Genomic DNA, 27819 nt, shown 5'->3' with positions numbered 1-27819 from the left:
TGTATGCACATGTCACTGTCCGGAACCAAAGGCCCCGAAGTGACAAGAATCGGGACAACCGGAGGGGATGGCGGTGATGTGAGGAACACATGTTTTCACGGAGTGTTAATGCTTTGCTCCGGTACTCTATTAAAAGGAGTACCTTAATATCCAGTAGTTTCCCTTGAGGCCCGGCTGCCACCGGCTGGTAGGATAAAAGATGTTGTGCAAGTTTCTCATTGCGAGCACGTACGACTATAATTGGAAAACATGCCTACATAATTAATAATCTGGATGTTCTATCTTAATGCTTTGATTCCTATCAATTGCCCAACTGTAATTTGTTCACCCAACACTTGTTACTTGTTATTGGAGAGTTACCACTAGTGTAGATTGCTGGGAACCCCGGTCCATCTCTCATCATCATATACTCGTTCTACATGTCATTGGAAGTAGTATCAACTATTTTCTGGTGCCATTGCTCCTGTGTTACTGTTACTGCTGCTGTGTTACTGTTACTATTGCTCTCATATTACTGCTACTTTCACATCACCCCTGTTACTAGTGCTTTTCCAGGTGCAGCTGAATTGACAACTCAGTTGTTAAGGCTTATAAGTATTCTTTACCTCCCCTTGTGTCGAATCAATAAATTTGGGTTTTACTTCCCTCGAAGACTATCGCGATCCCCTATACTTGTGGGTTATCAGGTGTGTTGGGGACACAAGAGACTTCGTGTATCGTAATTGCAGGGTTGCTTGAGAGGGATATCTTTGACCTCTACCTCCCTGAGTTCGATAAACCTTGGGTGATTCACTTAAGGGAAACTTGCTGCTGTTATACAAACCTCTGCTCTTGGAGGCCCAACACTGTCTACAGGAATAGAAGCGTGCGTAGACATCAGTACCCTCTCTATATTTTGGATTGTACTACACGTACAACCAACCCGTAGCACATGTTGCATATAAATCAATTCCATTGGTCATGATTTGCATGAAACTAAGCTTTCTCAATCATCGGGTTATGTAGCTCATTTTGAGGTTCTCATGCATATGCCTCGAGATCAAAGCTAGATCACTTTAGTCCCTCGATCGAATGCATTCGAGGTGATATTTGTGGTCTCATCCAACCGTTGTATGGACTAAAAAAATGAATTATAATCAATTCAAATGGATAATGAAGCAGAATTCTCTTCATGTGCCTCCAATAATTATTGCATGGCTTTCGAAGATTGAAGTTCAGCACTTTGTCATATATATATATATATATATATATATATATATATATATATATATATATATATATATATATATATATATATATATATATATATATATATATGTTCATACACAAAAGGTTGGTTGAATATCTGAGCAAGAGGATCAGCTTCCTTGCAGGACCTTTGTTAATGAGTTGAAATGTTAACAACTTCACGTTGGAGTCATGCGGCTTTGCACACTCTTGACTAACTAACTGCGCAGAACTTCCCCTCTGCAATTGATACGTGAAAATCCTCCGAGCATTTCCTATCTGCGTAAGTTTGGAATCGCTTCACGCGTACCGATCTCACCACCGCAACGTACATCATAGTCCCACAAATTAGGGATCTATGTGGGGTACAGATCTCCGTCGATCACTAAGTACCTTGAACTCCTCATAAGGGATCTATTCATAGCCTCGTACGCTGATTGCAAATATTGAAGGATGGATATTTCCACGCATTAGGGGGATATTTCAAGTACCAAATATAATGCCAGGAAATTATTTGGAACTCCACGTTCCTCTTCATATCCACGTACTCAATAATCTGGACTATACGTCTACGATTCACAAATTTGCAACACTTTGCAAATAACCTGCCAGATTTATTTACTGATTAAAAGGTGATATATAATCCTTTAATCCGGCTAGAAATGCGCCCGAAAGAGTGGAGGTACCAATAAAAATCACTCAACTCCGTATCCCTGAAAAGAGGATTAGTACGGCCTCTAACTAGGATCTAGCTTCCTACAAGCAACAAGGTAAAACGAGGAGAAATCCTCTGAATCATTAAATACATATCAACCTAGCGTTGACTAACACCTTATGGGTAGTATACACCCAGTGGAAGGGAAACCTCCACAACCCAGCTTCAGCTTGCACACACTGGCTGGGACATCGGAACACTCGGACTCACGCGTATCGGGAAATCACGAAGAGTCATCATGGGTGTCTGAGATTTCCTCCAACTATATCAATTATGGAGAATCATATGATTAAAGCCTACAAATGTCGACAATATTTCTCTTGTATGATTGCAAACATCCTTCACAATGATTCAAATCCAAAGACCATAGCCATGGCATAGTGTAAAACCACTTGCTCGGACTGAATCAATCGAAGGATGCAATCCAAGCAGAATTAGCCTCGCTCCTCCAAATGAATTCCCTATGCGTTTCAATATGTTCTCTTCCAGCAACGGAATAACATAACAAGGTGGTGAGAAAGCAGGGCTTGTAGCACAAGGTCGGATTTACGCAGAGATCCAAGACCTAATCTCCAGATGTGAGTGAAATCCTATTTCCGGTATATTATATCATCGGCAATACAAAATTATCTATCTATGCAGTCGATAGATGCAGTGACTCATATCGATGTGGATCACTAAATTTGGATATGTATGGTTCCCGATGGAATCTCAATCCGAATCGAAATGCAAATGCAGCATGTATTGTGTAAAATCTTTAAGCCATAATATGACTTATTGTTGTCGGTACATTTTGGTACAACCGACATAGTGAGTTCCTTATACACAAGGATTACTCCTACAATGATGATTACCCATGTGTGTTTGTCATACGCAAGGATTACTCTTGCAATGACGAAGCGCGTGATCATCTAAAAGATGGAATTTGAGATGAAGGATTCGGTGAAACCCAAACAGTGCTTGATATTACAAGTCAAGCTACTTCACTCAAATATGATGGTACACCAAGTTGCCTATACTATAAATATTGGAGAAACTTAAAATGGACAAGTCATATCCATCTCTCATGCCGGTTGTTCAATCTCTAGACGTAGAGAAAGATTCACTCAAACCACGGGATGATGTAGAATGGATGTTGGGAATTGAAGTTCCATATCTCAGTGCCATTGGATCCACCAACACAATTGGTTGAGAATTAAGAATTTCTTTCGATATCTCCAAGGCACCACACATTACTTGACATATTCTTGTAATTTCACAAAAATCTGAACTCCAATAGCATCAGGATACACTGATGTTGGCTACTTGAATGATCCCCACAATGTGTATCAACATGGTAGAACTGTCACTCCATTGATGTCTTCGAGACAGCTGGTGACTACACCTACCAATCATTATAAAATACAAGGCCTCGTACCCACGTGTAGCTTTATGGAATGATAAACCACATACATCAGTCATGTGGTATTGGTTCTCTTGAACCATCAATCATTACCTACACAGATAATGTTGCTTGTGTTGCATGGATGCAAACATTGATACATCAAGAGCAATATCACTAAGCATATTGCCTCTAGATTGTTTTATCTCCATGAACTTCAGAAGAATTGGATCATAAACATCTTGCAAGTTAAATCACATAATAATGATGTTGGTTTGTTCACCAAGTCTCTACCAACTTCAACATTCCAGAAGTATTTTATGGAATTGGTATGCGACGGCTTCCAAATTTGCAAGAATCAGGGGGAGTATCTTCCTGAATCAATCATGTTCAAAGCATCATATTACATCCTTTTTCCCTTTATGAGTTTACTACATAGGTTCTTATCAAGGTTTTCAATGAGGTAATATCAACACAAGATGATATGTCATATTTTCTGTTTTCCCCACCGGGGTTTTTAGGAAAGTATATACGACATATATTGTTCTCTAAACTCTATGGATTTTTCCCTTTTACAAGGTTTTTCTCATATTGAGTTAACAAAGAGACAATACCAATTATATGTTGTGTCATTTTCTTCTTATTTTCCCACTGGGTTTTGAAGGAGTTTTAACAGCATATCCAACCTTTATATGTTGCACCATTTTCTCCTTATTTTTCCCACTAGGTTTTTAAGGAGTTTTAGCAACATATCATACACACTACTCTCCTCATATTTTTCCCACAGAGTTTTTAGAGGAGATGATTCCAAAGATGATTCTAAAGATGACGAAGCACAAGGACAAGCAAGGATTAGGGGGAGTGTTAGGATTTAATTAAGTAGGTTTAATTAAAGGGATAATCCTCCCTCATGTAATTCTCTGTGTTGGTTGGTTTGTCAACAGACACAACCCTTCCTCACACCTCTTCGAACGGACGTGACCCATATTCGCGTCTCTTTCCCTTGTATATAAGTTGTGAATCATCAATGGAACAGAACAGTTGAATCATTTGTTGTCTCTCTCCTTTGCTTCTCCATATTACTTTCAACACGATTCAGCGATTGGCCCCGCACCCGCGCCGCACCCTGTGGGCTGCTCCGTGCCATCCGAGGATTGCAGTGAGACTTTTGTTTTTCCAAAAAGGTTTTGTTCAGCTTTATAAATAAAACCACAATAATAAGCCGATGCAAGGGATGAAAACTTATTTTATAAAACATATTAATAAAGATAAAAGAATAAAAATATGAGGATCTACACCCTCCACGACACACCTAAGAGCACCTCTAGCAAACATGCGGACAGTAAAACCTTGATGCGGTACTATGAACAAGTTAGTCCATTAGAATAGAAGCCGTATAATCCTACCGTAAAAAGGAATATACACCTAATATGTTGTCATCTTCCTCGTAGACACATGGATCACGGCGCAGTTGCCCTGACCACTGCTTGGTCACCCTCGATGCTCTTTCTAGCCCCCTTGCCTCTGAGCCAACCATGTTTCTTTTGCGGTTCTTAGCAAAAATATATACGGGTTGGACCATTATACAAGATCTATTCCGTGTATTCTTTTGTCAACCACGTGCAGTTTTAGATCTTTTACGGTATCAGATAGAGATGCTCTAAGACAACCAATAAAAGGTTAAACTACACTTTATTAAACCACCAAACATCGTCGCTCTGGACCCACAAAGGGCCTCCCGACCTCTTGCTCTAGGCCATGGAGCGTCGAGTATCGAGACCAAAAACAACTAAGACATGTATTGTAGTGAAATTTATGTTAGGGCAGCCTTTTGGTTCCATGCATATGCTCCAGTGTAACCAGTAAAATAGTTAAATTATGTAAAAAATGAAATGCATATGCTTATTGGCTATATATGCTCGTGGTCACATGCTTGCAAAGTTTTATGAAAAAAATACTTAGTGTGCTACGAGTAATAAAAGTGATAAAATAGTGCTCTAGAATATTTTTTGAAATGCCCTATTTTATACATTCTACAAAAAAGTTATTCGCAATGAACTTTTCCGTAAGCACGTAGGCATGAACATTTAGGTGTGTCAGTGTTTAGAATTTTGAATTACTATGAGATTTGCAACAAAATATATTAAGAGGCACAACTTGGTTACATCCTAAGTACGTAACAGAAACACTCTATGATAAACAGACTTGTACAATGTACCCAAGATCAAAATCAAATCAAATGTCAAAGTAAAAAGGAATCACACTTAAACTACCCAAACCCATGTGGCATCTTCCCAGTTATGTCACTCCCTCAATTTTTTAGTCCAACTATGACTTAACTAAGAAAATATAATTTATGTGACACAGAAAACATATAGTTGCATTCGTATTTTAAAGATTCCAATGGTACATATTTGTGGCATATAGCACATGTTCTGTTGCTCAAAATCATGGTCAAGGTTTTGGCACAAAAGTGAGGACATATGTACCCAAATAGAGGGGACTATCAAGTACAGGTATGTTTGGATTGGGACCAACCTATGCCTTACAAATTTATTGGGTATTATGACCAAAAAGTTGGTGTGTTTGGATGGTTGCCACTTTTTAGCATGCCAATGCCTCACTACCAACTGTAGTTCATGTAAAAAAAAAACTAGGCAAGGTTGGCACGCCACTTCTTATTTTGCCCTTAGCTTCCGCAACCTATCTCCCTCCAATCTTTGGCCTTTGACTTTCCTGAAAAGACATTAATTCATTGTTCATTCTAAGGTGGATTCGAACCACGTTTGGATCACTGTCAGAACCTCCAGGGATTTCGCCACAAGACATCAACAACAAAATTGGCAGGGCAACCCTAAGCTTAAACCAAACATACCCATAACGCAAATTCGCTCGCCATTGCCACACGCTTTATGGCTAAGACCAGAACACGTTCAGAGGCAGCTGATCCAGTTTAAGATGCACATGAGCAAGTAGATTGTGTGACAAGCTAAAAGTTGAAAAATGCATGAAAGATGTAAGTTCTGATGTCACAATCACCATCAATCTCTAGACATCATTGTGAGTTCAACGTTGACTACTTACATTTCTCTCGATGCTAACAGAGATTCCAAAGATAGAGTAGTTTGTGTAAATTCTTGCAATAAGACAGAGTTCTGATCTCACAACTGCAGACTGATGTTAAGCTTCAGTGTCAGTTCATATATAGTACAACAAATACACAAACATCGCCCAAAAGGTTGCCTAAATTCGAACCAGAATAACATTGAATCTCAGCAATATTAACCTTGATCAAGCATTAGAAGACAGTCCAAACTATACGAATGTGCTAAATTTCACACATTAACATAGTAGGATACAATATGCCCGATTGCACACACATCAGTTTTGACTTAACACATCAGCTCAGGTACTAAACCAGAAGTAGGTATGCCAAAATATCCCAAAATATCACTGAGACTTGGCAATTGGTTCAAGGGCTTCAATCATCACAACACTATTTCCTCTCAGAACCTGCAGAAGTTGTTACAGTAAGATAGGTCATATAATTGGAACAGATGAGAAGAAGTTGACAAAGTATTTTAGTTGCCAATATAATTTAGCTGGGAACATTTGGATCGGGTATGGCCTAATTGACAGTAGGCACTACCGTCTGATTATATAAGAGAACAAGAAATAATTACTCACCACCATCCCTATGTCGTTCCTTTCATCTCCATTGACCTCCACAGTGTTATCCACGACCAAATTCATGAACTGATCAAATCCTCGAAGTGTGCCAATGACAACACGGTTTGCATTCAGCTTGACTGGAAACAATTAAAAAGAGAATCAGTTCAGTAAATAGTCCATTAAAGCAGAGGAGGCAAAAAAATCCATAGTTCAACATCACTTTACAGGACTACTATTATGGACAATTAGTAAACTTGACAAAATTTGATCAAAAATACAGAGTTCTTTTTTCTTGAAAATTTAGAGCGTGAAATGAAAAATGGGAAGAATGCTAGTCCTAGGAAGATATACACTCAACTTTACCAATTTATGAATGACAAGGTATTTAAGTACATTAGTCTAAACTCTAAAATCTATGATCAAATGATTACTACTTCACCATTAATAGATTCAACTAAGCATCTGTCACAAAATAAAACGAGGAAATAATGAATTGAGGGGACACAAACTAAGTGGAATTTGGGAGGATAATTCCTAGAATTCGCAGGCACAATTATGTTTAATGTTTTTCTGCATGGACATAAGTTGACCAGGGAACAGATGTTAAGTAAAACAGAACAACGGAAAACAATAAGAAATAGAAGATGACAGTAAGCTCCAAAGAATAAGCAAATTGCAGCTGCCAAGTTGTGCACAAATATCTGAATGTGCAGGTTGGTAATACAGTACAGCTATACCTATGCAACAGAATAGAACCGTAAAAGCCCTATAAGAGTAACTATGACGAAGAAACTTCATTTGGAGATAAATCCATAGCTTTGCTAAGATATCATCATTTAGGGCTTTACTTCACCAACATGGAAAACTGCAAAGATGGTCAGCAGAGCATATCCATTGCAAATTACTAGCAAATTCAAATTCACAGAACCAAAATTATTAAGTCACAGAACAATGAAAAACTTAAAAAAATAGAAGATGACAGCAAGCTCCAAAGAATACACAAATTGCGGCTGCCAAGATGTGCACAAATATCTGAATGTGCAGTTTGGTAATACCATACAGCAACACCTATGCAACAAAACAGAACCGTAAATGCCGTATCAGAGTAACTATGACAAAGAAGCTTCGTTTGGAGATAAATCCACAGCTTTGCTAAGATATCATCATTTAGGGCATTTACTTCACCAACGTGCAAAACTGCAAAGATGGTCATCAGAACATATCCATTGCTAATTACTAGCAAATTCACATTCACATATAACTACAGTCAGCACTACTCATCAATCAAAAGTAAATCAAGCGACCTTCCCAATTTCTGTGCTGTGTTAACTTTTTTGTGAATCTGTATTGTGTTAACTAACAAACAGGACAATGCGTAAGCCAAATTGATTTTGCTTATTGGTTGTACAAACACTACAAGATACAAATACAGAACAACAGTGCGGATTATACCCCCAATGAATAAAACAGAATCAACATTCTACAATTTCCAAAACGAACATTATCGAATAGCATATACCAGTTCTAGATACAATTTACTAGTCACACAGCACGATCAAATACAAACATAAGATTCTTGCAGGTTACAGATAGCACATAGAGTTCCGTCACAGAATCCTAGAATAAAATCTTGCGTCTGACAAGTATTATAACCAAACAAAAATCAAGAACCTAATAGGCGCACTTACTTTGGAGCTTCTTGTCCATGTACCTGCAATCCAAGAAACCAAATAGCATCAGAACCGCAAGGAATCAGAGAAAACAAGCAAAATAGATTTAACTCGAGAAGAAAAAGGGCAGCGATATTACTTCTTCAGATCCGGTGGCTGCCCCGATCGGCTCATGGCGACTACCCGACGGAAGATCTAGAACTTCTCCACTCGACTGGACCCAAACCTTGAGAGGAAGCGAGAGGAGGTAGTCGCCGCCGCCGCTTGAACCCTGAACCCTAAATAAGGCGACGACTGGGACGAGCCGCCTCTCCCCCAAAAAAGATCCGCCTCCACAGCGTGTGGACACTAAACAGTCGATGACACGTGGGCCCACGAATCGCACGCAAACTCGCAAAGAATCAGAAGGATGAGGCGTGGATACAGAAATACCAGGAAGAGTAGGGGTGTATCTGCAAAACCTACCACCGGAGGTCCGGAGCCTACCACGGCGCACACACGCGAGCGGCGCACTCCTCTGAGCTCTGACTCTACCGAGATGAGCGCCGGGGATCCCGCCGGCGATGCGGGGCGGAGCTCCCGGGGCGGCGCCCGAGGCGGGGCAGCCGCGCGCCCTCGGCGGTTCCCGACGGCGGCGCAGCCGGAGGTCATGCGCGCGGCGGAGAAGGACGACAGCTATGCCGCCCACGTCACCGAGGCCTGCCGCGACGCCTTCCGCCACCTCTTCGGTCCGCAAACCCCCTCCTGCTTTTGCCTCCTCCCGAGCTCGTCGTAGCTTAGCTCCGTCTACCCGATTTGGTTGTGATTTGTCGTTTTGGTCACGATGCAGGTACCAGGGTTGCCGTTGCTTACCAGAACGAGGTGAGTGCTAAATTTCCTATGCTGGCATATGGTTCTCCTTAGTTTGTAGCAATTGGTAGCTATCTATTCAGCTCGAAATCTAACATGTTTTATGTGTTGGTTGCTGTGAATGGTTCATGGACCCTATTTACTTGGGTGCTAGCAGTTGAAATTGCTCGGTTGTTGTATATTCATTTGTAGATTTAACATATTTGGCGGCGATAACGGATGTTTTCAGAGGTTGATATTTTGGTGGGTGCATTTTGCAGAACACCTACCAAAAATCACGAGATTTAGAGGTTTGCAGTTTGGCTACCCATTTACTTTACTGGCAGTGGGAAATTTAAACAATAATAAATGCTAACAAGTTAAGTTTTCATCTAAGATGGTGCTCTGAGATATACTCCCTCCATACCGGTTTATTGGGCTAACTAGGCTGAGCGCTGCGACCAAGGTGCTACTCGATAGGTTGAAGAAAATCTTGTCAAAGCGTTGTGATTCTGTTTAGCGATGCAGTTATTAAGATGGAAAGCCACCCAATCTTTGTGCATGAAAACCGATCCTCTTATCAAGGGAGGATAGAGCGCATGCATTGGTTCGTTTATTTTTTGTTGGGTATTAATTACCGAGGATTGAGCGCATGCAACGGGAAGAGGATCGGCTGGGAGCGATTATAAGAGGAGGAGCCATGATGTGTATTAATTATTGCTGATATGAGCCTAACTCTTGGTATTTTCCTGATTTTGTAGTGAGACTAATAAACCGGTATGGATGGAGTAGTAGTCTAGCTAGTCAGAGCTTTGTTATATCTTATATTCGATGCTTGATATTAGTTTTTTTTAACTGGAGAGATGGAAATATGGCCTTTGTATGGCAGTGCATCTCAGTAGAGTAGGACTGTTGTGCTGGATAAAACAGAAAAATTTCATGTCTGTGAGCTGCCATGTTAAGTTTCATGTGCCAACAAGTAGAAACAGAAGTTTGAACTGATGGAAAGAAGGTGGGCAATCCTCATAGGTGACTCGATGTGGCCTACACGTGAATAGAATCTCATGTATGGCTCGATAAGGCCTATACATGGACAGAAAGAGGGCAAGAGCATTTTTTTATCAAATTGCAAAAGCCGATACTTGAACCCAAGAGCTCTGCTCTGATACCATGTTAAGTATCGTGCTCCAACCAGTAGAACCAAAAGTCCAAACTGATGGAAAGGTGGGCAGTCCACATATAGTGTGACAAGTTCTTCGGTAGAGCTTCTGCATCAGTTTGAGTATTGTTATCTCTTTAGTTTTCTTTGTGCCAACATTTATATTATTGGCATTTGCTTATTTGATTTTACTTATATAATTAGTAGAATGTGGCAGAAACTTACATTAATTTGAACTTCCACAGATAAAACTTCTTGGCCAGTCCCTTTATTACTTGCTGACAACAGGCTCAGGCCAGCAAACACTTGGAGAAGAATATTGTGATATATCTCAGGTCATATTGCCTTTCCTTTTTAGCATCGTTTATATTTCTTTAACAAGGACAAAAGTTATGTACCTTTAAGTGTCTGCTTCCAGCCATTTCAAATGTTCTGGGGGCCCATACTTTATCTGGTGCCATTGGGCTTGTTTCCTTGTATCTGTTTACCGTAGGAATCACCAAAGAAATCTGATGATGTGCATATGTTTTACTATGAAGCGTCACTTTTCGTCTGAGGTTAAACATTACTGTTTTAGTGTACTAGACGGGAATATTGGTTAGCCAATTAATTGAAATATCCCTTCAAAGTTTAAACAAAAGGCAAGTTACACCAAGTGTGATGGCCAGTGAGATAATCAAATTTGTCCCAGAAAGTTAGGCAGTACCTTTAGAATCTTCAGGGAATAGTATTAATGCATTATGCTGATGCATATATATGTTGTGATTGGGCTCTTCAGGTTGCAACTTCACATGGACTTCCGCCCACACCTGCTAGGCGGATGCTTTTCATTTTGTACCAAACTACCGTGCCCTATCTTGCTGAAAGAATTAGGTATGTTAGTCGTAAGTTTAAATACGCCCCTTTAACCAATATTCTCTTTGCTGGAAGAAGTTGATCGCATATTTTCTGTTCACTGATTTTAACAGTTCGAGAATTATCTCCCGTGGTATTTACCTCGATGATTCTCAGCTTGGTTATCATCATGAAAGTGATAACTCTAGTGGAGGCATTGCACAATCGTCTACAAACACAGATGACTCTTTAGCAAGCTTGAGTTTCTCCACTCCTTCAAGGTTGAGAAGCAGAGCTCATGCCTTTTGGCTATGGATAGTTCAGAAATGGCCTTCGGTACGAAATTGTTGTAGTTCCTATGTGCATCTGTATTTTTTTATATGGAAAATCCCTTAGTTTTAGTCATTGAGGAATTAAAAGTGTTTTTCTGACACTAACAAGATGTTTTCTTGTCTGTTCCTAGATGCTGCCGCTTGGTCAAGATTTTATACAGTTGGCTATCCGGACAAACCTGATGTTCTTCTATTTTGAAGGTATCTTATGTTCTGTAGGATATGTAAAATCATTTACTATTTGCGATATATTTCAAATGATTGTTATTATGGGTTCGTGTAACAAGTAACAGCTAAACTGTTTTCTTTCTAATGCCTTGCTTACTGATCACCTTAAGGCAAATTAAAATTTCCAGGCTGACTTCTTTTCGCAAATTCAACTCACTCGGTTAGTCGGTTTGTTATACTGTTATGCTGCATATCAGAACACTGTCACACATTCATACATTCATAGACACTGTTGATGTCTTGCTGCAGTTATATCATTCAATTTCTCTAAGGTAGGATTGATTGATGATTTGATTGCTTACCTTCAAGCCTTAAACAAGGGGGTAATGCTTGATGATGATTAATTGATATATCCTCTGTACTAAATACTAAATATTCGGTATATGATTACACTTCTGTAAATTTCCTTTGCTGTAGGGTTATATTATCATTTATCGAAGCGGGGAGCTGGTATTCATTATGTATTCATTGGTAAGCCAATGAATCAGAGACCCAGGTACCTTGTTCTCTACTTATTTACTTTGTCTAAAAGTCTAACTACATGAAATCACAATAAACAAATCATACAGCCATTGGTGCTACAAAATTAGACGCCACAAATGAATTTTAGAATGCAAATGATAAGAAGATTTCTCATGATCTCTAGTGTTTTGGACTATCTTCACACTATATTCCTTCGAGTTACGAATTCTCCAGATGATCAAGCGTAATGCACTACATTTGCAGGTATCAAATATTGGGCATCTTCTTGCTGATTCAGTTGTGTATTCTTGGTGCTGAGAGGCTCCGAAGAAGTAACTTATCATCAATAGCTAGTTCCATTAATCAAATTTCATCAGGAAGCTATCCTTCGTCTACTGGTACACACTCTTTTACTGAGGTTATTTGAACTACTATTAATATTTAGTGAACCAATAGCTATTATTTGTATATCCACTGCAAATATTTTTTTATTAATATTATGTTGAACCTCTCCATTAGAATGCTAGAAATATATGTATGATGATTTCAATCCTCGTCTTTGTGAACGGCAAAACAGGTCGGAGTGTCCCTGTTCTAAATGAAGATGGAAATATCATCAGTGACATCCGCCATGGTAAAGGTGTAGATTTGGCTTCTGGTTCAGAGGTATTCTTCTTCAAATAAATGTCCTTGAGTTGGAATGACTTCTTTTGTGTACCTTAGAAGCAGCGGAAAACGAACTTATGCCTCATTAATAAACTAAATGTTCATCTTTGTATTGAAAACTAAAGAGTTATATATTACATGTTGCTCCTCAGATGCACGCCGTGATGCATTTTTCTTGACAAATCAAAGTTCTGGAATCCAGAAATGTTAGAATTTCAGATTAGTCCTAGAATTGCACATGCTTCCAACCATTATTTTTTTAAATTCAGTACATGTGATCTATTGTGCGTTTTCTGATGTTCAGGCGTCCAGTAGCAAGAGCAAATGCACACTCTGTCTGAGCACCCGCCAGAACCCTACTGCCACAACCTGTGGCCATGTATTCTGCTGGTAAAACTCGTTTTTCAGCTGCTATGCCTTTAAGCAAACTGGCTTTGAACCCTTCCCACCCTCCCTTGAATGGTATGACAACTCATGGCATTGCCTGCAGGAACTGCATAATGGAGTGGTGCAACGAGAAGCCCGAGTGCCCCCTATGCAGAACTCCTATTACCCATTCAAGTTTAATTTGCATATATCATTCGGATTTCTAGCACATCATTTCTCGTGGTAGCAAGGGATCTTATGGTCCCCCACAGGCTCCATGCCTTCATCAAGGCGAAGATAAATTTATTTACGCCAAAAGAAGAATGGATAGAAGACCGTCCGCTGAAGTTGAAAAACAGTCGGGCTCTAGACATCATCAATAGCGCCAAGGACCGATCTGGAAAACAAACAAAAGAAAAAGTTGTAGTGCCGACAGATACCCTTGTACAAGTACCATTGTGGACAGACAGGTGAATTTTGTAGGGTAGAATAAGGAATGACTAGGATCCTAGTAGAGCAATTGAGCAACCCGGTACTCTGTTTTGTTTTCTGAACACCTTCTCAGGCTGTATCTCTTGTATCCCCGTGTATACTGATATGCTTGTACCCCCTTGTATTCCTGCCACATCTGAATTGGACACTTACACGGCAATCTGAATCCAACATTTAAACGGCACACCAGAGATCTCGTGGTATTGTTTTGCTTATTCATGATCAGTAAATGTACAGTAGATTACCTGCTTAACTGGAGTGTGCCATTCTACGCATGGCTGTTGGAGCCCTTTGTTGATATTGTCCATTTGTTGCCGTCGGTGCTGAATGCTAGTTTCTTCGGTCGAGGGCTTCAGGCGGCGTGTGAGAAATGGAACGATGGACGGTCTACAATTTCCGAACAAAACTCACCCAGAGCTACGCTAAACTACAAGTACTGGTAAGAGCGTGTGCGGTACACCATAGTTTACAACAAACATGAAGCTTTTTCAGAGCTGGACGGTGTCACGATGCTCCTGCACACTGGACTGCACTGGCGCACACCAGAAAACGTAGCGCAGCCGCCACCGGCGCCGTGCCCGTGCCACTCCATGCGCCAGCACCACTATAAAAATCCCATCTTGCCAAGAGTGTGACGGCCAGGTCACTGTCCTCCCCAATCCCCAATTCGATTTTTAACCAGCTCCTGAACCATGATTTGCCTCAGAGCCATCCCCTCGCCCCGACTCCACCTACCGCTCCTCCGCCGCCTCAGACGACCCGCCGCCGCCGCCGCCATGTCCTCCTCGACCACCTCCCCCGCCATCACCGCCCCGATCGAGCACTTCGTGCTCATCAAGGTCCGCCCGGAGGCCTTGTCCTCGGGCGCCGCCGCCGCGATGGTCTCCTCGCTGCAGGCGCTCTCGGCGGTCGTGCCAGGGCTCGCCTACATCCACGCGGGCCCCGTGCTCCGCCTGCGCTCCCCGGCCGCCGAGGCGCTGGGCCCCACGCACCTCCTCCACTCCCGCTACGCCGCCAAGCCCGACCTGGCCACCTACGCCGCGCACCCGGCGCACGTCGCCGCCGTGCAGGCGCACGTCGCGCCCAACGCGCTCGACGCCACCGCCGTCGACTGGGTCAACGCCGCCGACCTCCCGTCCCCCGTCGCGCCCGGCGCCGCCGTGCGGCTCACCCTCGCCAAGGTCAAGGACGGGGTGGAGGTCGCGCGGCTCGTGGAGGAGGTGCGCGAGGCCACCAGGGCTGCTGCTGGGGTGGGGGAGGGCGCCGCCAGGGTCAGCTTCGGGGAGAACTTCTCCCCGGCTAGGGCCAAGGGGTTCCAGTTCGGGATGGTGGCTGTGTTCGGCAGCGTGGAGGAGCTCGACGCCGTCGAGGGGGACGCCAAGGTGGAGGAGGCCAAGGCCGCCCTCAGGCCCTTGCTCGACGACGTCATGGTGCTGGACTTCGTCGTCGACGCTCCGGCCGCGGCCGCCAGCCTCTGAATGATGATGATCGGAGGTTTCAGGTTGATTTTGGATTCGAGTGTGTTGTCGATGTGAGCTCATGAAATTGGGATCCATCTTGTGAGATGAATAAGAATTGCTTGCCTATGCTGCATACAACTTTGATTTGCTTCTAATTTTGGCATGTCCATGCATGATGCATCAATGTCCACTGCGGGATAAAGAGGCAGGTACACACCAGAACCTGATGTTGCAGCAAGAAGTTGCAGCTCGGACAATTGCAGTGCCGCATTCTTCTGCAGCCGCTGCAACGCCTAGATTTGCTGGTAAAACCGGAGTCTCGGATAGCTACCATGTGCTTCCTGGATCAGTAACAAAGTGGCGGCGGCGAGCCTTTGAAAGGTTTCAGGTTTAGCTTCGGTTTTGAGTGTGTTTTGTGCTGTGTCTATTAGGGGTAATAATAATGGAGACCTTGTGAAATTGAGATCAATTGTGCGTTGAACAATCCTTGCCTTGGTAATGGGATGGAGCTCAAAATCGGATTATCCTCGCCAACCACTTCATATTTGCTTCTGTTTTGACATGTCCATGCATCATGTGCACTCCAGTTTTGAATAAAGAGGCAGGTAGACCAACATGATGTTGCAGCTCGCGCAGTTCCGGTGTTGTCTTCTTCGACAGCCGCTGGCAATGCCCAGACTCGGAGAGCTCGCTGTGCGCTAGTTCAGACGGCACGTAGAGCACGGCTGCTAGAGCATAGAGGGAGTCTGCCTATAATCTCTCCCCCTTTAGATCAACCGAAAATTAAGTTAATTCTAGATCAGAATTGGGATCCATCTTGTGAGATGAATAAGAATTGCTAGCCTATGTTGCATACAACTTTGATTTGCTTCTAATTTTGGCATGTCCATGCATGATGCATCAATGTCCACTCCAGGATAAAGAGCCAGGTACACCATAACTTGATGTTGCAGTGAGAAGTTGCAGCACGCGCAGTTGCAGTGCCGCCTTCTTCAGAAGAAGTTCTTCTGCAGCCGCTGGCAACGCCTAGATTTGCTGGTAAGACCGGACTCTCGGATAGCTACCATGTGCTTCCTGGATCAGTAACAAAGTGGCGGCGGCGAGCCTCTGAGAGGTTTCAGGTTTAGCTTCGGTTTTAAGTGTGTTTTGCGCTGTCTATAATGGAGACCTTGTGAAATTGAGATCGATCGTGCGTTGAACAACCCTCGCCTTGGTAATGGAATGGACCTCAAAATCGGATTATGCTCCCCTTGCCTGTGTAAGCCGACCACTTCATATTTGCTTCTGTTTTGACATTTTTCCATGCATCAATGTGCACTCCAGTTCTGAAAAAAGAGGCACGTAGGCTAGAAAATGATGTTGCACATCGGAGTCGCTGTGCGCTAGTTCAGGCGGCGCAGTGGCACGTCTTGCTCTTGCATAGAGGAAGTGCGCGGCTGCTAGAGCATAGAGGGAGTCTGCCTAAAATCTCGGTGATTTCGTCTGTTACTTTGTATCAAGATTCTAGATAGACTCTCGATTTGCATTGTGATTGGTGTAAATTGGAATTGAACATCTTTTTTCACAGTTACACGTGAAATCGGGTGAAAGAAAACTACGATAGTTCTAGATCAACTGAGAATTAGTTGTATCTTTTTTTAGCAGCACAAACCAAGTTCAAATTTTGGACAAAAGACGTTTGCTTTTATGAAATTTGCCGAAGCAATTCGGAGGGTATGGAAATTCTCAGATTGTGTTCCCTTGAGGGGATGGAAATATTTCGGTAATCTGAGTTGTATCACTATACACTTTGTGTCACGAACATCATAGAGAAGTTTCGAGCCGACACAAAACAATTCTTTTTTTTGTTTGAGTGAATTTTACATTTTACACTACTTATGTATTTGTGACACATACTACCTCATTTAGTGAAGAGCACAATTTTACCCACATTTGATCATGTTGGATGCTTCGCTATATAAGATGAACATGTTAGATCAATGTGACACGGAGAAATATGTAAAAAAGCATAGTGCATCGTTGATGATCTTGTCCACCCATCTGCTTCATTTCTTGTTGTCGTCATATTTTTTAGGCTTAACTGTCACCTCACACTTTGCCCAACGAATATGCCCTAGAAAAGGAGGGTCTGAAGTTTCTAAAAGTGAAATTTTAGATATTTTTTCACTCGATGGGTAATTAACATCATAAATACAAAACTACTATAAAAAATACACTTTTCAAGACCACTATAAAAAAATACAATTTTTAAGTATACGAGACCGCTACACTAATCTAGAACGATCCATTAGGCTTCTACCTCGTAGGACGATGCTCGTTGATGTGAATGTTGCATGCAGCCATAGAAGATGACACCAAATGCAACACATTTAATTAACCCGAAACATGAGCATTTTCAAATAATTAGTTGTGCTATTTTTTTGTTGGCTCTGTTTTTTCTGGGTACCTGAAATATGAGTTTGTGGTTTTATACGGAAACAAAGGAAGGTGGTAAAAAGTGAAATTCACTCTTTTCTATTTTGGTAAAACTTGCAATGATTCTCCAATTCAATGAAAATTAACCTATTTTATGTGGTCAAAATATTGCGATTATACATGAATTAGAGCCATTTTCAAACACAAAACAAATTTTTTCAGATGTGATCAATCTTTGGTTGATACCTATCACGGCCAGGAGGACCTTCCGTCAGTTTAGCCGAATCGAAAGCCGGTTTTTTTTTTTATCCATGACGTTAAGTTATGTTGAGTCCCGATATTCCACGACTTTGCAACCTATGATCTTAAGATTTTGGTTTGTGACATGTATCCCAGGGTTCGATTCAAAATCTGACTCGATTCTGACAACCTATTTTACGCGGCGCTCAAAATATTTTGGAAACATGAAACTTCCAACTGGTGCTCTCAAGTAGTGAATGACAGAGAAGATGTTAAACAAGTGGTCCTAGGCAAGGAAACAAAGAAAGTTAGTATAACAAGCAGCCTCAAGCGGAAGACAAGAACTAAAAGACAAGAAATCTATTCTCTCGGCAGAATATTAGATGCATGTCAATCTTATATATCACGTTTGAGAATCAATTATTACTAATATTACAAACGAAATAATCGAGTATATCCGTTACAAACCACGCAACACACACATCAACTACTCTTTCCGTTCATAAAAGAATTCTAGAAATTTATCTAAATTCAAATGTAGCTATACACCAAAAAGTATCTAGATACATCAAGCTTCCGACATCCTTTTATGACCAGGGGATAGTAGTGTACTTTTAATCTCGAAACATATATAGGCAGCGGGAGAGATGCAGCGTTGCAGCTCCGCCCAGCTAACGCATCATAGCGGGCAAGGTCGGACAATCAGCAATACTTACCTGACAAATAGGCGAACTCCACCGAGGCCTGCCACGAACGCCAGCGGCACAAGCGAAGCGCATAGAACGCATCGACGTGCACGAACTGTCTCGCCGCCGGCCGATCCAGACATCCATGTAACGGCGGCGAACACCTCCGCTAGGCCAACGACGCCGGCGGAGAGCACGGAGGCGTAGTAGGCGAACTTGTGGCCGTCGAAGATGCCGGCGGGCATCTTGTAGATAGCCAAGGACGCTGACATGCACGCGGTCGTGAAGCCGACGACGCAGACCAGCCATTCCAGCGACCACTGGCCCATAGTCTCTGGAGCGAGGTCGCCGCCCTCGATGCCGAGCGCTAGCTCAGCCATTGCTGCAGAATTGAGCTGCTAGCTCTCGTGTCATGGCCCAGGTTGCAGGCTTGCATCTCGGTATATAACAGAGCTGTCAGGTAACTCAGGTTCCTTACTGGTCTCTTCTCTCTTGGATTCGGGCTCCATTGCGTGGCGCAGCGTATGCGTGGCGACAGGGACAGAATGGGGCTGCGGCTGTGGACACTGTGAGGATCAACGCAGAACGAAGCTCATTTTATATTACTCACTCTGTCTTTAAAAGAATATCGAAGATTTATTTAAATTTGAATGTATCTATACACTAAAGAGCGTCTACATATGATATATTTTTATGGAAATAGGTAGTATAAATGATCGATATTTTCACTCTATGCCTCAGTTGGCGAGTTTTGCTTCTAGAGCGCAAGCCGAAATTATCATGAGCCCATTCTCTCTCTTCCATCCCGCCTTCTGAACCGAACCCTGGAGAAAGACTTCTTGAACAGAACAGAGCAGCAATTCTAGAAACTTCCATTTTCCATTGATCTGGGCGTTGCTATTCAAAGTGGGTCTACCCGCCCCGGCGTGACTCACACTTGACCAACCACTTCTATCTAAGAAAATACTTAGGTAGGGTCAATCTCCCTTCGGGGTTTAAACGCTTAGGTGTTTCAGCCCAGAATAAATGAATAATACCTTGGTAAACAAGTAAACTAATTACAGACAAACGTGAAAATACACGGGAGGCGAGGACGAGATGGCACATAGTAATGCCAATTTGACGTTGAAAGATGAGGCCGGCGACGACAAATGCCTTTTGTTTGCTTCCAAGTTGAGACAAACGGCTGGTTTGTCTGGTTCATATACGCCGAGAGTATCGTCAAGCTTACCGAGTAACGGAGTAAGTATGGATTACTCTCTCGATATTGACAAGGGACATGCCCGAAGGACGAAGGGCGAACTCATGAATTGGTTGCAAATTCTCGGCGGAGGTCCCATGATCGCACCCAATTAGGCTAAATTAAGTCCCAGCAAGCACCCAGTTGGCCAAGCCAGAATGCGTCACTCCTTAGTACAAGGTGATTAGACGAATTGACGAAAGCAACGCAAGGAATCAGAATGAGATCTCAATCAGAATCCTGTGTCCGTGGCCGGAGGATACGAGACAGGAAGATTGGTTAGGCATGACTGCGGGAGCATAGGCGGCACCAGCGCGCGGCGGGCTCGCATGGGGGCCGGGAAGATGCCGGCCGCGTGGTGGCTCCCAAAACAAAATGATCACGCTTTGGTTCATTTCTCACTGTTATAAAAGAGGTGTTGCTAAGTAAAAAATAAGATACTTCAACCATAAATCTAGCAATGTCTCTAATGAATAAAGGTCTACACACCGAAAGCACGCGATGAGGCCATTGAAGGACCATGCCTTGCTCATGTATGGATTTGCTATGACAGATCATGTACTCCTTCAAATGTGCGGAATCGTAGTCTCTTAGCTCCTACAGGTCCGCACGATGATTGTAGGAGCGAACAAATATCATTTCTTTCCTGATACGGGTCGTTGGCCCGATTTTTCACGGTGCACCTTCTTGATTCGATGGATCCGATAACTCTCCCAATCACGTGTGCAATACACGTAACCTGAAGATGGGGAACACCAATCCGGCGAGCAACTCGACGAGGAACGTCAAACCTCAAGCTGGATAGACACGTCAAGCTCGATAACCCTCAACATTTCGAGGACCTTCTCGCACGCACGATCACCCTTGACAAACTCAAGAACTATCATGTCTTTATTGATGGATAACTGGACGAACGTCCGAGACGCCGTCACACGCGCCGATCCCATAGGAACGGTGATAACATGAACTTGAAGTTCTACATTATTCTAATTTAACCTAATCTACCAAACCCTAGGCCGCACCATCTCCTTATATGAGGGAGAGGTGGCCGGCCAGCCCCTATTGGGCCTAACCTAATTGACTTGGACATGCCCAAGTCAAACAGACACACTTAAAATCCTAATTGGCCCACCACATGACCTGGCTACATTATTTCCTAATAACAATACTATAATAAAATACTGGTACAACCTTAGGCTTAATCATCATATCACTGGCTATCCTAGTGTACCAAGCTTTCTGGATATCCTCATCATCCTCCTCCTTCAAGAAGCGTTGTCCCCAACGTGTGAGGGTCTGCTGGAAAAAGGGTGGCGTCAGATAAGCAACATCGCCGGTCTTCATCCGCAAGCCTCGCCAGTCTTCCACACCTCATCCTCCCTCTCGACTAGCTTGACTTGACCTTGGCGCCCTTTGGTCTTCGACGCCATCAACCTGATTGAGACACATGCATCCTCTAAATACAAACTGAAAGTGCACCATGCATATCACGCAAAACACACAGAACAAACTCCTGCACGCCATGGATCCAAATAAGCTGAAAACACCTAGTTCACCAAGCATATCACCCAAAACACACAGAAAAAACTCCTGCACGCCATGGATCCAAATAAGCTGAACACACCCGAGTATGCAATCTTTCTGAAAACCAGTATCTTCCTCCTTCAAGAACAATTTTTCTGCAACAACTTTTTTATTTCCTTTATTTCTATCCATCCACAAAAATCACACCAACAGATCACACAGAAGATGTAAACTACCGATGCAAACAGAAGTCCAATCTGATTTGGACACTTGACTTTTCTTTTTCTCCCAGTAAGAACCTCACGTACCAACACCCAAACCTTCCTTTCCTATTTTTTTTCTCTTTGCTGCCTGAACTCCACGTGGTATATAGATCCAAACTAATGTTGATTCCTTTCCTTTCCAAAACGAAACAACCAATTTAGCAACCCGATCCAAACTTTCCTTTCCCTCTTCCATAATTTTCTCGTTGCATCGTGATCATACCACCACGTGCTGCCTCTCCATTTTCCTTCACTTTTTTCTTTCTTTCCTAGCTGGCCCACAAGAATAATCATGTACCAACCAAATCGAAAACATGCCAAAACTGACTCGGATCTGATCTGATCAACACACTTTTTTTTTCGCTTGCCCACTTCCTGGCGTAATGAAAATCAGATGTCCACGACACTGGAAAATTATCGATCTTCGCTTTAACACGCACCGCCGCCGCCTTGATGAACAAATCAGCCTTTAACATGAAGGAATAATCGAAACTGCGACCAAAGAACTCTTCCACCAGATATGTGCCATCGTGCCCACCACAAGACCAACTCAACGGCCACAATTTGCACCGTGATCAACCTAGCGCTCTGATACCAAGATGATACGGGTCGTTGGCCCGATTTTTCACGGTGCACCTCCTTGATCCAATGGATCCGATAACTCTTCCAATCACGTGTGCGATACACGTAACCTGAAGATGGGAAACGCCAATCCAGCGAGCAACTCGACGAGGAACGCCGAACCTCAAGCTGAATAGACACGCCAAGCTCGATAACCCTCGACAGTTCGAGGACCTTCTCGCACGCACGATCACCCTTGACAAACTCAAGAACTATCACGTCTTTATTGATAGATAACTGGACGAACGTCCGAGACGCCGTCACACACACCGATCCCATAGGAACGGTGATAACATGAACTTGAAGTTCTACATTATTCTGATTTAACCTAATCTACCAAACCCTAGGCCGCACCATCTCCTTATATGAGGGAGAGGTGGCCGCCCAGCCCCTATTGGGCCTAACCTAATTGACTTGGACAGGCCCAAATCAAACAGACACACTTAAACTCCTAATTGGCCCACCACATGACATGGCTACATTATTTTCTAATAATAATACTATGATTAAATACTAGTACAACCTTAGACTTAATCATCATATCACGGGATGTCCTAGTGTACCAAGCTTCCTGGATATCCTCATCATTTCCTACAAATTCTGCTTAATAATTGTAAGAGCGAAGTGCTATTCGGTGGCGCACATCCAACATGATCAAGCTCTTTTTCAAAAACTAAATACTCCTTTTACTATTCTGAAGAAATGAGAACATTCATATCAAAACTTCACAAATTTCCTGTGTCGACCCAGTGTGCCACAACATTATACTACCACAAATCCACGAGATATTTATTGCATGTGATCAACAACCGTAACATTGCCACTAACAAAAAAAAAATCTAAAGAAAATGAAATTACAATATGAACCTAGGCTAGATCATTGATTTACATGATGGTAACCACCGTAAATGACCGGAAGGGAGGCTTTCTCTTTGGACAGCTAGGTTTCTATGAAGTAGATAATAGATTGTTTTTGTAACAAACGATTTATTTCTAAAACTAATCAAAGTATGTTACACTAAGAAAGTTCAAACACTCATGGGTGGCGATCACATTGGATACCGCAATTGTGTTTGATGCGTTGCAGTTGGGCGCATGGATGGTGGCAGACGGCGATGTTCCTCTTCTTTGACTACATCGGATGAAGTGGATGGCTTCGAGATCTGGTGACCATGGGGAAATTCCCCGGACGATGTGCCACAAAGTCTCGGTCTTGTCGCTCATCGCGGTCCGGCTCGTCGGGTCAAACAACATCCTTCTATGCAAAGGTGTTCTCCTAGATCTGGGTATGGTGGCACTCTACCTCTTTCTCTAGCGTTACCATGGTGGCGGCAGAGGACGATGGTGGAGGATGATCCGGCGAGGCACGAGGTTCTCCAAAGGTGGAGTTGTAATTTTACTTGTGGGGTTCTTTGTGGAAAGTTGCTTGGTATTTATGTTTGTATTATATGGTGGCCACATGTGTAACCTTTGTAAACCGATTATCTAATGAAATATGTGGTTACTTAAAGAAAAAAATTCAAATTCCCCTAGTGAGTTTTGGATCTCATACATACCCAAATGCCCAATTGCTAATGGAATGATTTTGATGGGCAGGGGAAGCTTTACCTAGCAAATTGGAGATTAGTGTGCACAAATAAAGAATTTGGAGGGTTGGGTATCCTAGACCTAGCTAATGTTAACATCTGCCTTCTTGGGTACTGGATAAAGAGACACTCTAGGGATGATGGAAAGCTCTAGAAAACCCTAGTGGATGCCAAATATAACACAAACAATCCCAACATCTTCTGTAGAGTGTCCCAATTCTGGAAAGGAGTGATATGTGTGGGCTATAGAGAGTATTAAATCTGGATATAGGTGGAAAGTAGGAAATGGTAGGAAAATTAGATTTGGGGAGGACACATGGTTTGGTACCTCCCTTTTAGCCGTTCATTTTTTCACTTTATGTTGTTTGCAATGAATATAATAAAACCATTGCCCAAGTCTAGGATGGATCTACTTTGATGCTTACCTTTAGTGGTATTTTTCACCTCCCTTCATGCAACAATGGAATGATCTATAAGGGATTGCCACCAGCATTTCCTACTCAGATGATTGCGATTCTCTGATTTGGCAATATGACCGCTCCATTAGTTCTCTTTATGCTATCATTAATTTTGGTGGGGTTACTCCTATTCATATTCCCACTGTTTGGCAACTAAACATACCCTCTAGAGTCCATGTGTTTCTTTGGTTACTGTCTCATATAAACTTATGACTAGAGACAATTTGTTTAAAAGAAACACGAATAAACCTCTTTTTTTGTATTTTCTATCATGAAGATGAAAGCATTGATCATCTCTTTTGCCAGTGCATAGTGGCTAAACAAATTTGGCATCTTGTCTCTGAGTTCTTTAACACTCGCCTAGTGATGGATCATGTGTCGATTTCCAGTGTGTTTTGTAAGAGACAGTTTTAAACGATCTCTCTCCTAGTTTTTTTTTTGTATTAACTGAGAACCTCGGGCCAAAGTGTTTAGTTTCGTCGATGTGATCAATGGAACCGGGAAGGTCCCTCCTTGTTGATTAAAAGAAGAAATAATTCAAACACAACAAACAACAAAGTCCCTAATGCCCAGATAGGCACAGCGGGCTCATGCGAATTGATTCGTCCCGGCCCTCTCAGACGCCTAGCAATGCTCAATAGCCCATGTACTAGGTGGGCCACGCGCATCGACCGGGCCAACGGGCCGCGCACCATCCCTGCCCTGTCCCTTCGCCGGCGGCACACTGGGCTGGGCTTCTCTCGCTTTCCTCGCACCGAATCAACCGCCGCGTCGGCGCTCACCCCTGCCCTAGCCGTCTGTCTCTCCTCCGGCCACCGCCGACACTGACGACGACGGCGAGACTCACCCCCACCGACCCCCGTCGATCACAGCTCGTTTCCCCCCTAATCTGGTGCCCCCGTAACACCTCCATCTTCTACCGAGAGGCGCGGCTTCGGGCTCCCCAGGATGTCGTTCCGAGGCCGCGGAGGGAGAGGAGGAGGCAGAGGCGGGACAGGCGGCCGCGGAGGCTACGGGTCCTCCAATTTCAACTTCAATGGGAAGCACGAGCCCCACGAGAACTTCCCGGTACAGCCACTCCCCTCCGCTCCTCCCCCTTTTCTATAGCCACCACCTATTGAGGTTCGGGATTCACACACCGGGTGTTTGACGCTCGTCCCGTGCAGGAGATCCCTCTGCCCGAGACGAAGTTCGCGGCCACAGCCGAGGAGAAGGCTCTGATACTGTCCACCCTGAAGCTCGAGGAGTTCATTAGGAATTCTTGCTACCATCTAGAGCCGGATGTCCCCAAGAAAAGTACAGTGAACAAACCTGTTATCGATCCTCATTTCCTCTTTCCGCGCAATCTAATACATTGCTTCTCAATTCCATCTCATTATCTTGTTATATATGGCCTATAAATAACGAGACTCACATCATCTTTCCGGGTTACAATGTTCTGGTTTTGCTTCTTTTTTTGTTAGATTCTATATGGTCACTTACTGCTCGTTATCTTTTCAGAAAATGACGACAAAGAGATTGAGAGATTTTCTGATAGGAAGCGCAAAACAAGAAACAAACGTGAATCTCTTAAATCGTACCTCAAACTAACTCCTGGGAATTTCCCTGAGGAACTGTGGAAAGGTAGTTTTGACTCTTTAATATAGTATTGTGCGTGCGTACTTATGCTACGTGACTGCAGATCAATATAGATCCTTGACATTATGTTACAATTCAGATTCTACACGAGCGCAACCAGTCAGTAAGAAGCTTCGGTGGGATAAAGATGCAGGTTTGCTGTTTTTCACAAACAGTAACATAATTTCTTTGTTGCTTCTGTCATGAACTTGTATTTTTGCTTTTGAGTTGTGACATCTTCTAGGATTTGTTTTAAGTAAACTGCTTTGTTAGCACCATTCTTCTGGCATGTCTATCTGTAGGCTAGAAATTATTTAGCTGCACATGCGTTGACCTCTTACTTGGATCTTGTATTCCGTTACTTAGATGACAAGACGTTTGAAGTATTTGAGAAGCTTGAAGCACAGCACAAGGCAAGCTATCATTATCTTTTAATTTTTCTTTCAGATTGCTGGAGTCAATTTGGAAAGCTTTTTTTTTTTTTCTGTTGTAGACATATCATTACCAGTTTTAGAGTCTTAGGCTTTGTTTCACATTTTGGAAGTAGTGAGGTTATGCTACCATATTGATAGAGATTTGGTACTTGTAGGCTGGAGAGAACAAGGCCGAAAAGGATGGTGAAGACGAGGATGACGAGGAGGAGGAGGAGGAAGTAGAAGAGGAAGAAAGTTCAGATGACGATTATAATCAGGTGAGTATATTGAAACTTGGGAACTTCATACATTCAAGTTGTTCTTTGATGTAGGAAATGGGTGTTGGATGGTGTATAGTTTGGGAATAATTATGTGGTGTATGTGTGTTCTGCCACGTCAACAAATATGAAATGGATAGACCAGCTATGTACATTTCCTGTCTTCCGTATTGTCTTCTCTAGCACTCATACCTTGACTCCCATGGTCTCGCCTTGTAGAATATCGAGTTTGACGATGACGACGATGACTGGAACCAGGAAGAGGAAGCACGTAAGTTTCCATTTGATGTTCAATTCATATGAGTGCTACCTTCTTTTTCTTCCAAATCAGTGTTGTATATGTTTGCAAACCTGGCTAAAAAAAGTCCTTTTTGGGTTACAGAAGAAGACTACTATGAGTAATGACTGCTGGACTCTGAAAAGGTTTAGTTTTGTTGGTATTCTTCTTCGTCTGCAACTCATTGAGCAATTTCGATGGGAGTAGTATCTAGTCAGGTGGTTATGGATAAATCTTCTTCCTGACTTCTTTTTGTCAAGGCGTACCAGAAACTAATGACTCTGAATTCTGAATTCTGAATTATGCTGTTGCAAATGTTTCTACTGTGGCTGTACAAGCAGTGATGAATATGCAATCAAATGTAATTCATCTGCCTGGTTTCGTTAACTGGTATAGTTGAGTTCACATGATGAAAAGTAAAAGGAGGAAATTGTGCGACTTGATATTCATGTGTGTTTCACGGAGTAAACATTTTTTTTAAAAAAAATTCTAGCATGTAGAAGCTCGAATTCAGAATGTAAATATTGATATGTTTGACATGTGTTCTGCTCGAGGCAGGGGATTCACTAATTAAATCCTGTCGTTTTCGCTCTCTAAGTAGCATGTGTTCCTACTGCTAAAAGTCTGCTCGTCCTCAGAACTGTTATGATTGGCTCGTTCGATATGTGCTCTGCTATGTTGGTAGTCTAGTTTGTAAATTCAAATCGCT

At 42.6% G+C, this 27819-nt stretch overlaps 4 protein-coding genes across 4 annotated transcripts; 3 read left to right on the top strand and 1 right to left on the bottom strand.

The window, feature by feature from the left end:
* Positions 1-6595: 6595 nt before the first annotated feature.
* Positions 6596-9004, bottom strand: LOC127332706 (probable small nuclear ribonucleoprotein G). The gene is made up of 4 exons (XM_051359032.2): positions 8805-9004; positions 8684-8706; positions 7011-7132; positions 6596-6836 (listed from the first exon to the last, which is right to left on the bottom strand). The coding sequence occupies exons 1-4, from the start codon at positions 8837-8839 to the stop codon at positions 6774-6776; spliced, it is 243 nt and encodes an 80-aa protein (XP_051214992.1). The 5' UTR covers positions 8840-9004; the 3' UTR covers positions 6596-6773.
* A 55-nt stretch (positions 9005-9059) lies between these two features.
* LOC127332701 (peroxisome biogenesis factor 10) lies at positions 9060-14216 on the top strand. The gene is made up of 11 exons (XM_051359024.1): positions 9060-9393; positions 9495-9526; positions 10898-10987; positions 11431-11525; positions 11621-11822; positions 11950-12019; positions 12464-12542; positions 12773-12906; positions 13086-13174; positions 13479-13564; positions 13665-14216. The coding sequence occupies exons 1-11, from the start codon at positions 9075-9077 to the stop codon at positions 13765-13767; spliced, it is 1299 nt and encodes a 432-aa protein (XP_051214984.1). The 5' UTR covers positions 9060-9074; the 3' UTR covers positions 13768-14216.
* Positions 14217-14661: 445 nt separating this feature from the next.
* On the top strand, positions 14662-15647 carry LOC127332703 (stress-response A/B barrel domain-containing protein UP3). The gene has a single exon (XM_051359029.1). It carries the CDS (start codon positions 14725-14727, stop codon positions 15508-15510), a length of 786 nt encoding a protein of 261 aa, XP_051214989.1. The 5' UTR covers positions 14662-14724; the 3' UTR covers positions 15511-15647.
* A 9635-nt stretch (positions 15648-25282) lies between these two features.
* Positions 25283-27497, top strand: LOC127332700 (uncharacterized). The gene is made up of 8 exons (XM_051359022.2): positions 25283-25593; positions 25692-25821; positions 26026-26148; positions 26243-26296; positions 26509-26555; positions 26732-26833; positions 27053-27104; positions 27216-27497. Exons 1-8 carry the CDS (start codon positions 25474-25476, stop codon positions 27233-27235), a joined length of 648 nt encoding a protein of 215 aa, XP_051214982.1. The 5' UTR covers positions 25283-25473; the 3' UTR covers positions 27236-27497.
* Positions 27498-27819: the final 322 nt, after the last annotated feature.

This window comes from Lolium perenne, chromosome 2 (assembly GCF_019359855.2).
Source record: "Lolium perenne isolate Kyuss_39 chromosome 2, Kyuss_2.0, whole genome shotgun sequence".
Classification (NCBI taxonomy): domain Eukaryota; kingdom Viridiplantae; phylum Streptophyta; class Magnoliopsida; order Poales; family Poaceae; genus Lolium; species Lolium perenne.
This window is presented reverse-complemented; position numbering and strand designations above follow the sequence as displayed.